Genomic DNA, 11373 nt, shown 5'->3' on the forward strand with positions numbered 1-11373 from the left:
TTGTAAGAAAATTTGTATCAGAAACATGTTTAAATGATCCGTTTCTGATAAAACATTGTAAAATTCACCTTTGTCATACATGCAGCGTCAAAATAATGGCACAGAGTGACAGATGTGTTGTTTATTATTCGTTTTTTAAGAAAAAAAAACAAAATATTTCTTTGAGTAATCATTTTTTAAATATTCAAATTTTGATTTCAAAAACATTTTAAATTTTGATTTTTTAATTCAGCTATTGTTTCTTTATTATGCATTGTTTTTATTTCAGTTTTTAAAATATATATCTTAATGCGATTAATTTGTATGCAAATTTTAAACTATTTTTGTATTTTTCTTGAGTCCTAGTACTTTGTATATCCTATGTGACTTGTATTTTTACAATATACTATTGATTTATAATGCATCTCGTGTTTTGTTTTCTGCATACGTTGATTTTTTAGGTTAAGATTTATATTTTAATATTGTGGTTGAATTGATACTTTTTAAAATATAAGTATTTTTATTGTTAGAAAAAACAGGATACTGCAAATAAAATGTAGAAACTATGAGCCAAATGAATAGGGCATATTGTAATTAATAAATAAAATAAACTCGAGAGGCATAGTTTGTATTACTTTCGATGGCTCAATATTAGTTCTATGAATACAAATATAAGTTACAAATGTACATATTAATATTACATAAAAAGCATTACCTTTAAAATAGGCTCTTGGCCATGGTGCAGGTTTACCTAATCAATTGGCCAGCAAAAAGATGAATAAATAAACAATAAATAAATTAAACCACATCAACACAAAGCTCAGAGGCTCGACAGGACGTAGTGACAGATGATTATTTAAAAGAAAAGGCAGCAAAGTGGCGCTGTGTAAACACAGTAAGAAGAGCGAGCAGCTTCGATGCAGGAGAAAGAAAAAAAAAAGAAACACACCCCGCGTGATTTATGGTTGTATTTAGATAAGACGCGGCCGTAAATGGTTTGAAAATAGCGTCAAGGTCATGCGATGTAATGAGATCGTGTTGCTTTTGGGTTTTTACGCCTGCATGGACAGAAGGCGAGCAAGAGCGGGGTGGTGGGGCGAGTGGGGGGCAGGAGTGCGAGAGCGCTCACCATTCTCAAAAATCATCGCATATGAACTCACACTGTTAAGATCATGGGAAGAGAAAACACAAAATATATCCATTGAATAAATTTTAACTCACCATTAAATCTTGAAAATGTTTCGAACTATAACTTTGTTTTTAATGGTCTAATAAATTTAAGAGGAAGAGTCTCGCCACAAATTATCCTGACAGTAGGTTCTGTGCGCCCCCATTCGTCTAACTGCGGTGTTCAGTTGAAGTTCGGGTTTGTTTAATACGAATTAAACAGCAAATTTCACAATGTTTAATCCACTAGGGGGTGGCCATTTTGTCACTTGTTGTCGCCTGAAAATGACGTCACTATTACAACCACGGCAGGTGAGATGCACATAAAGGTCCAAATGTTTCTGTTTGCTGAGAATTGTATTCTGACTTATTCAATAAAGATTAAAAAAGGTCCATATGACCTGGATATTGCGATTTTCTAAGACTATTGCAGACGTGATCATTAGAAAACGTAAATACTGGCAGTGATTAATAGAATATGTAATATGTATCTGTTCCTAATAATTTTCGAGAAATACATCCATCCATTTTCAACACTGCTTATCCTGAACAGGTTCGCGAGGTGGGAAGTGGGGGGTAGTAGGGTGGGGGGGGGGGAGTCTGCTGAAGCCCATCTCAGCTGATTTCGTGCAGAAGACAGACTTCTGATGAATTGCATATTCATAATGACATCATATTATTATAGGGCACATTGGTGATTGCAGTAGTGTGTGTCCACTTCCCAATAAGTAGTTTCTCCCTTGAAAAGGGTTGCTACAAAAAGTCAGATCGTGTGTACATGTTGTGGGGAAACCAATCATTTTATGTTCATCAAAACCAGACGGCGATTGCGTCACTGAAGCTTTGCGTTCTGTGGAGCTGCCCTGCCAAACTCCTCCCACTCTCCACCGCATTGGACGCCCCCCGGGACGCGCACTCCTTTATAAACCTGTCCGCCTCGCACCTTCTGCCGGGTCAAATTTCTCCGAACAACCAGTGGAGCCTCACCGTGGAAATTACATCGCAAGAGTGGCGCTTCTGTGGAATTATAAATTTCGTTACAAGTGATTTTTTTCTCTCTCTCCCTTCTTTAGAATGAGACATGTTGGATAAATAACTGAGCAGTGAATGACTCGTGCAAGTGGTCGAGAAGCGAGACCCCAAGCGAGAGCAGCAGCAGCAGCAGCAGAAGTCGGGCCAGGATGAACTTGATCGGGGGCTACCACCACCACCACCACCACCTCATGCCCGAAGCCTTTCCATTCGTGCAGCGCTGCCACCAGGACGCCCCGCCTTACTTCCAGAGCTGGGTGCTCAACCACGGCGAGGTGCCTCCGGACTTCCACATCCAGGCGCCCTACCAGACCGGCGCGGAGCTGACGCCGGGCGCCGCCGCCGCCGCCTCCTCCGTCGCCACCTCGCAGCACGACCACGCCCGCCTGGAGGGCCTGCAGGCCGGCATGGCCAAGCGGCGGGCGTCGGGGCCCAAGAAGGAGCGCCGGCGGACGGAGAGCATCAACACGGCGTTCGCCGAGCTGCGGGAGTGCATCCCCAACGTGCCGGCAGACACCAAACTGTCCAAAATCAAGACGCTGCGCCTGGCCACCAGCTACATCGCCTACCTGATGGACGTGCTGGCCAAGGATGCCGGAGAGACTGAAGGCTTCAAGGCCGAAATTAAGAAATTTGAGAATCGGGATCTGAAAAGGAAAAGGGAGATGGTGAGTGTGGACGTTTTTGCGAGGTCCACGCCAAAAGGACGCAATCGCACGCTCATTCCATTCTGTCAAGTCGCAGCTTTCGACGCGGACATTCCTTTTGCGTTACACTGGCTGATTTTTTAAAGACAATCTGGTCATTGAAATTGCATTACACAATCGCGTATGTTCAGTTCAGTACACTTGAAAAAAAAAATGGATCTGAAAAGGGTCAATGATTGGAACTTTACACGCGCCACAGAAAGTTAATTTCGTTTGATTTACTGTCAATTAGGATTGATATAAAGCGGCTAATTTGGAATCTGAGTCTTTTATATTTAATACACCGCTTTATTATGATTTAATTTGGGATAAATAATGAAAATTGTAACTGCACGTGACGCATGCGTACAGTGAGTAAATTTAACAGCTGCGTTATTCCCCAAATAAATGGTCCAGTGCAACCGAAATGAGACCAATTAAATTCGTTTTGATCTTATGTCAATAGGGACCTTGAAACGAAAGTTCGCATTAAATCGATGTTTCTAAGGGGAGTCTGATGTTTAATACGTACTTTCAAAATCTGTAATCTAATAAAAGGGAAGAGGCTACATTTGGAAGTTTACGTTCTTCTCAGGGAAATGGTGACTGAAATCAACTTGATGCTATGCCAATGTTTAGTTTTTTTAAATGGGTGGTTGTTTCAAACTGGCTAGGGTGTCTGTTATTTTTTTTTAAAAATGCAGTTCAAAATTGGATACTCAAAACAAAATTACTATTTTAAATCCGGGATCTGGAGATGAAAAAGCGGATGCCTTGCACGTTTATAATCGAAAATAATAGTAACTTCAATTTGTTTTGGTTTTATGAGTTAAAACACATTTTCTTTCGAACTCTTGGATTTGAAAGGCACATTGGTATTGAAAACTCATATCTGTTAAAAAAAAATGCAGCTGGTTCACATGCGCACATTAAATGTGACTTTTTTTGTCAAACACCTTTGTGAGGTTTTCTTTAACTGGGTTAAACTTAATGCGAGGCTGTTGTATAAAATGCCATCTGAAAATTGAATATTTAAGTAAATCTTTTGAAACTTTGGATCTTAAAAGGAGAGATGATAAGTTTGGAGTTTGCGTTCATAATATCCATGTACGTCTTAGAGGGCAGATCACCAGTTTACGTTCTGCAAGTACAACACTGCTGCATTTTGAACAGTGAATCTTAGGACGAATTTTGTATATCAGCAGAGAAATATTCAGTAAATTCAGCACATTTATATAAGCTTCAGTAGCCAAACGCACAGTCAACACTACTGAAAAAGATAAATACACGTATATTTAGTTCACGTCACGTGGGGATAAAAATACGTGGCAGTGCACAAAAACAGCACGTCAGGCTAATTCCAAGTATGTGAATATTTGTTCAAAAACATTTACATTTGTATTGCTTATATCACAACATTTTGAGGGTAATACTTGAACATAATTTTAAATCGCAGTAGAATACACTTTTAAAACACGGTATGTACTGTGTATGGGATATTTGTGTCTTATTTTGTCACGTCATCACAAACGTTGTTGTTTCTTCTTCTTACGATTATTTTTTTGTCGCTCGTGCAGAACGAAGGTCCAGCACAGGACTCGTTTGGTCCCGAGAAGAAAGTGAAAGGTCGGACCGGGTGGCCGCAGCAGGTTTGGGCTCTGGAGCTCAACCAATGACCCACGCCCCCCCAAAAAAAATAACCCCTCGAGAGATCCCCCAAACCACTTGTACGGCCGCACGTGAACGCATCATCGTCATCCGTTTGAAGAAAATGGGACTTTTCATATTCTCTCCTGCTGTTTAATAAGAAATGTGGAATATTGTGTTTATCCTTCCTTTTTGCTGTGTCTCCAACATCCCACGAAAAAAAAGTTTAAATTATGTGTTGAAAACCCCCCCGAGACATTTAAATTATTCTTTCATTTTTATCCCACGTTTTAAAATTGCAACACCTGTACTGTCTTTTTTGGTGGCAATTTTATTCGGGGATATAGTTCATTATTTTAACTGCCTTTTTTTGGCGGGGGGCTACGCTTTTATTTTGTGTTTGTATCGGCACATTTTATTTCTTGGTCTACTGTTGCTCGGTTTTGTGTGTACGAATGTCGTGTTTGGTAGCCTTAGGTGAAGTCATTTCATTGGATATAACGGAAGAAAAAAATCGAAAGGAAAATACAAAATGACATCATGTATATTTTCCGCCGAGTGTGAAGCCATACTCAAGACAGAAGACGTAAACATTGTGACTTTTTTTGTATGCCTTGTTGTATAATAAGAATCTACCTCAACGTGCTCACTGTCCGCTTGAATAGACGCACTCGAATGTTGTTCACCTTCAACGCAGCTTGACTAACTCGCAAACGACAAGAAAACGTACGATTTCAAGTATTTGTGCAAAATGTGGATGGGAATGTACATTATACGTGAAGCTATATAATAAATTGATATTTTATGACTCCCAACATTTTGTGACGTTTCTCATTTTTACGCAAGATCACGTCGCGTAAGAACGACGTCACTTCGGAAAATTAACATTGCCGATTCGTGTTATGCTTTCTGAATTTGAGAAGGGATATGAGATTTTAGTAGTTTTCTTCACTGACATGATAACATGTAGCGAATTTGCTCAGAATGTCAAATTTTTAATCTATCAAATGCTCTTAAAAGTATGGGGAAAATACAATACAAAAAACGTTAATTGGTGATCAACTCATTGAATCATCTCGAAACATAACACTTGGAAATCAGAGACAAACTAGATTTGGAATCAAACCAAATTACAGTCAAACTTGTTATCCCATTTTAAGTTTATACTTAATAAAAATAGCTGTTTGCAAACAATTGTGTCACCTAGTGGTGTCTTACTGTCACTGCTGGAGTTAATTAAACGAGTCGAGTCACAATTTGCTATTCAACCGAAATAAAGTAAAACTACTCACCGCTTTCCAGGAAGCCTGCAAATAAAGGTACAGAAAGTGTTTGGTGAGCAATACTGTTACCTAGTGGTGTGTTTTAGAAACTGCTGGAGTTCATTTGCAAGCGTCATTCAAGTACATCCTGTTCAACAAAAGTTAAAAGCAAAAGCACTCATTCCCACATAGATATAGGCCTGTACATTTATTAATTAGCAGGAGCATTAAGCAGCCATATTTAAATACAAGTGTGATTTCTAATACGAAGGTTACAGGTTAATACGGCTGTTGTCGCTTACGTGTGAATAAAGACGGATGGTTATCCCCTACGTGATGCTAACGAAAACTACCAGCAAAAATGAAAACGTGGGGAGTAAAAACAATCTCAAATAAAAACCTGTCAACTGCGTACAAGCATCAACGCAGTGAAAAACACGTTTTTTTTTTAAACTGAACGGGACACTCAAGTTTTGTCACTGAGTAACTACCGCCGAAGGAAAGCTAGCCTCAGCTCGCTACGATTTCAAGTAAGCATGAAGCATCGTAGCGCGCAATGCTGACAGACGCTCTTCAACGGTGGCATAATTTAACCCTCCTGTTAACATTGGCTTCTCGGCAAACGCAATTGTATTCTTAGGTCAATCTGACCCATTACCCAAAATTGTGCTTGGAATCACTACACAAAAATTAAATAAAATCTATATTTTTAAAAACGGGACTGACACATATCAGACTGGTGGCGCCCTCTGCTGACGCTAATGGTCATAGGCAAAGAGCATTTTGTTTCAGTGCTAACAATTAACACTAAAATGTGTTTTTTTTTAACCATCCTGTAAAACTAATAGTGATCCTCGTTCAATTTCACCCATTATCTAAAAATTGTCAGAATTGGGAAAACCCATTCCACAAACACGTACTGAAGCCACCTAGAAGTTAAAAAAAAAAGACGTGAATTTTTAAATTGGGTCAATTTGACCTGCAAGATAACAGGAAGGTTAAACAATGGGCCTCGTGATTTTAGCATGTCAGCGGTTACAAATATTTTTGGAGAGGGCTTTTAAAACTCCCGTTACATTCATTTCTCATTAACAGAATGGTCAATCTGACCTATTCTCCATAAAGTGTCACCAATAAAGGGGGGGGGGATCCTGTACTGTAGCCACTAATTAAGAAAAAAAATTATAATAGGTCAATTTGACCCCAACATAACAGGAGGGGTTTTAGCCTGTCACTGATAACAATCCCCCCCCCCAAACACCAAATCCAATAAGGATGGCTTTCCGCTCATAATTCGATATATTATTGATCATCCAATCCTGTTGTACTTGGCCACACACCTTAAATCCACTGTATTTAAAATGTAGATAAAAATGGGCCCATCGGACCCCCGTAAAAAATAACAGGAGGGTTAAACACGGGCCAAGTGCCTTCAGCATGTCAGTGCTAACAATTGCCGTCTGCAGTGCGCATGTTGGTGGAAAAAAAAAGACCACATGCAAATGTCAGCAGTCCTGTCTGGGCGCTTGAGGACCAAATCAAGTTTTTTTTTCTTTCTTTTAAGTACATGACGTTCGTTGTCTTTGCCGACAAGGTTAAAGGGGACATTCTGTCGACGGGAGAAGTGAGCCTTTTTTCCGTCACGGTGGGACACGGTAACAGTTGACACGTGTTCGGTCAAAATTGCGTCCTGGTCCGAGAGTCGCAACCATTTGGGGTGAACGGAACGATGGCCCATGGATGGCTGCGACTCTTTAAAAAAAAAAGAAAAAGAAAAAAAAAGTCCTCCAGGGATGCCACTTGTATTGAGGATCCAGTTTTTGGTTGTTTCACCATGTCTGGTTGTGTTCGTCGCTTTTTTTTTTTCACCCCCCCCCCCCCCCCGTCCGTGTCTGCGTGTGTCTTTGTCGTTTTGTTTTAGTCGAGTGGTTTGCTGCCGCCGTCGCCCTTCTGGTCCAAGCGGCTCTTGCTGCTTTTCACCATGTAAATAAAGTAGGTCAGCGTTTCCTTCTCGTTCACCGGAATGTTCCTGAAGTGACGGCTCACCGTCTGCAGAGGCACAGGACACAAAGATTCCGGGTTAGAAACATGCGCGACTTCGCTGGTTAGTCGACAATAATCAGCGGCCGGCTCCTTTTCGCTTTCTAAAGCTTCGGTTTCGTAGGGCCGTGGACGAAAATCTTTCCTTGTGTTCTGAAAACATTCCCTCAATGGATGTTTATTTAGCTGATTGGCCATTTGTAGGTCAGGATTTTAAGGTGCTGCCCGAGAGGTGTTTCTGACAGCAAGTGAGCAACCGCCTCGAGTTTAGCGGACAAAGCTAAGCTTGAAAAAAAAAGGACAAATTTAAAATGTAAAAAAAATAAACAAACACTCAGCGCTATGAGGGACACTGGCACAGCTGTGGGCGCTTGTCAGCTGCGGAGCGCCGCGTTATTAATGACGTGCGCGGCTCGTTAAAACGACGTCCAGAGTCTGGGGAAACGTTCAACTTGCCGGCGGGTGCCATTCATCCGCCGTTGGCGCCCGACGCCGACTCCCCCTGCCGCTCGGCTCGAAATACAGGAGGTTTTCATAAGGCGGCTGCCGCAAAGTCCACCTGTCGATGCGGCAAATTAGTCCAACAATCTCTCAGTGAGCAATTTGGGCCGCGTGGGAGCCGCCACGCCGCGCGCGTCAAAGTCAACCAGGACTGCAGTTGACCGCGAGGAACGCTTATAACGAGGACGACAACGTGGCATCGGGTCCCAGTCTGCCCTGAAAAGCCAATTTCACATCGGAGTAGGCACGAGTGAAGCAAAACTTTTTGTTCTATTACACGACAACTGAAATCCTGGGTATCCTTGGGCCATTCAAAGTAGTCGAGTTTGGACACCAAAGCTCACAAGGTCGAGCAAATTTATCGCTGTCCGCCCGTCGTTTCAAATACACATCATCCGCACGTATTTGCGGTGGCCTAATGGCATTCCGGCGGATTTGCGGTTGCGATCATATGTGCGATCACCTCGGCCAGCTGGGCCTTGTTGAGGCCCGGCCTGGTCTGCAGCTTGTAGTGTCGCTTGTAGCGTCGCAACGTGTTCACCTGCAGCTGGAACAGGTCCACCTGCGAAGACGCGACACAGGGGTCAGTCGGAGCCGGATTGGGAATCATCTCATCGCAGCAACATCAGCGTACGGCGGCAAACTGAACTCTCGCAACTTTTGTGCGGAAAATTAGCTCAAGGGAACGCTTTACCTCCGGCACCTCCACGTCGTGATCCGGGGACTCGCCGCCGTCGTCGCTCGTCTTCCTCTTCCTCTTGTTGCGCACGCTCTGGATGAAATTCTTGTGGAAGTCACAGATGTACAAGTGGCGCACCTACGAAGGGAAAATTCTGTTCAAGCGTAGTTCACAGTGGCATAACATTCCCCAGCAGCTGTGTAACAGGAACTTTCCCTGCTGACAAATCTGCACACTAAGCCCAGTGGATATCTGGAGTGTATCAAGGCTTAAAAAAAAATTAAAAAGTACAGCCACATGTGCATGTGTTTTGTTGTGGATTTAGCCATCAAGCTCACTGAGCTTGCCATTAGGCCACAAGTGCCGTCTGCCCACTGGAATGCACTTTTCAATCCGTCCTCCCGCGACCTTGGTGAATGGACTGGAGGTCATGCCTTTGACGTGGCTCGCCGCATGTGATGGAGGACATGTGAACATTTGGTGGGTCTGGAAAGCATCGATCGTGCGGTTCTAAAGTCTTAGCATAGGACACTGAATGTTTTGTTACATCTTGCCGAGGAAGCACAGTTGATGCTCGAGTGCATTTTGGTCTATGGGGTGAGGGGGGTGAGTGAAAAAGCAAAGCGCCCGATTTCCAGGTAAATTTTTGCAGCCTCCAAAAATATGTTCCCATCCTCTTTTCTAAAATAACCAACTTGTGCACACAGTCAATGACCCTGTGCAAATAAACAGCCTTTGTGGCAACATCGAAACAAAGGCGCTTAAAAGCATCTAAAATGTTCACACAATTATTCATATTCAAGTTGCAAAAACACTTTCACCAAGTCATCAACCAACCACAAATGACCGTGTACAATAATTTGGAGCTAAAAAAGAAGAAGAAGAAGCATTTTCGGGTTTCAAGCAGCTTTTGTCTATGATCTTATGCGTTTTAAAAACGGCTTTTGTGTAAAAGCTTCTGGTATGGTCACGCTTATCTATATTTGAGTGGCAAAACATTGGGTTGTATCCAGTTCGAGTGAAAAACAAACGTGGAACCGTCAATCGAGTCTACGCTTGCCTATTTGGGCTGCAAAAACATGACACGCCAGAGGTTTAGTGGCGGTCAAGCTCAACATCTTGACAATGTCGGACGCTTTTTAAATAGTAGGCCAGCGTTATTCGCACAAAATGTCTTCGCCGGAGAGTTGGACACTAAGTCGAATCGGAAGCGCTAAAGCAGCTAACTTTAGCACAGTTCTCTAAACTCGCTCGTTGATACGTCGCAGAATGCGACAAACCAAAAACCTTTTTGGACACAAACAAAGCCCAAGTCAGCTCACTAAGCGAAGACCGTGAAAACAAAACACCTTTTTGCGCATCCGATTGGAGGTATCTTAGCGTTAGCTGTCAATCAGCCGGCTAACGTGTTGTCTCGCGGAGCCCACACGGGGAAAAGTCGTCGCGTTTTATTTTCCACTTGTCTTTCTCTCTCGCTTTTGCACCCTTACTCACGCTCTTGTCGATGTCCAGCTTGAGTTTCTTCTGCGAAATGCTCTTCTGGATCCGCTTGCTGAAGGAGGCGTTGCCGGCCGATCGGCCGCAGCGCTCGCCGTCCTCGATCAGGCAGCAGCTCTGGCCGTAGAGGGGCGGCGCGGGCGGCCCGTCGTGGCTGTCCTCCTCGGTACTGAAGCCATTCATCCTGGAGGGGGGCCACTCCTTGCGGAATTCGCCAACAAAACAATGTAACACACACACCACAAAATCCCTTCCGAGAGCCCAAGTCCGTTGAGATAACGAGCGGGTTGGGCTTGCGCTTCCACCCCTCAAGTGTGGCGTATTTAAAGGCAAAATCCTCCAAAGCGAGTCGAAGACATGCTCCGGTCTGTCGCCATTCGACCAACCCGACCGCGGCCAGCTAACGTGTGCTAGCTACGGCTAGTTAGCACAAGCGCAAGGTGGACTGGATATTCCCAAGAGAGCCCACGTTTGCCGTATGACAGCGGTCTCGAACGACTGCGGCGCGGCTTAAGATGAAACTCGACGGGCGCAGCAACTTTTTTTCGCGGTTTAAAACAAATCTGGCGACGAATTCGCAACAATCGCGTTCTACAATGGACGTGCTGAAGTGCATGTAACGGAAGTTTCCCTCCTTCGCCAAGATTGGTCAGTTTGTAGATGAAGGTGGGCTTTGCGAGGAAACGCCGCAATGTGATTGGCTGTGACCAACGCCGGTCTTGTCTTGACACCTCCCTGTGCATGAATCCGGTGTTTTCCAACACAAGTTTGTCGTGGTGCCTGACGCCAGGGACATTTAACGACGCATTTGGCCCATTTTCGACAGGTTATAGTCACAAAACATTCGGTTAATCATTTAGGTATCCGGAATGGGTGATGAATA

General features: G+C 43.3%; 2 protein-coding genes across 2 annotated transcripts; one reads left to right on the forward strand and one right to left on the reverse strand.

Annotated features, from left to right (window-relative positions):
* Positions 1 to 1955: 1955 nt before the first annotated feature.
* LOC127588270 (heart- and neural crest derivatives-expressed protein 1-like) lies at positions 1956 to 5326 on the forward strand. The gene is made up of 2 exons (XM_052046927.1): positions 1956 to 2846; positions 4442 to 5326. Exons 1-2 carry the CDS (start codon positions 2328 to 2330, stop codon positions 4538 to 4540), a joined length of 618 nt encoding a protein of 205 aa, XP_051902887.1. The 5' UTR covers positions 1956 to 2327; the 3' UTR covers positions 4541 to 5326.
* Positions 5327 to 5967: 641 nt separating this feature from the next.
* On the reverse strand, positions 5968 to 11132 carry LOC127588271 (histone deacetylase complex subunit SAP30L). The gene is made up of 4 exons (XM_052046928.1): positions 10488 to 11132; positions 9009 to 9131; positions 8778 to 8876; positions 5968 to 7822 (listed from the first exon to the last, which is right to left on the reverse strand). Exons 1-4 carry the CDS (start codon positions 10671 to 10673, stop codon positions 7691 to 7693), a joined length of 540 nt encoding a protein of 179 aa, XP_051902888.1. The 5' UTR covers positions 10674 to 11132; the 3' UTR covers positions 5968 to 7690.
* Between the last annotated feature and the right edge of the window lie 241 nt (positions 11133 to 11373).

Source organism: Hippocampus zosterae, chromosome 16 (genome assembly GCF_025434085.1).
Source record: "Hippocampus zosterae strain Florida chromosome 16, ASM2543408v3, whole genome shotgun sequence".
Classification (NCBI taxonomy): Eukaryota; Metazoa; Chordata; class Actinopteri; order Syngnathiformes; family Syngnathidae; genus Hippocampus; species Hippocampus zosterae.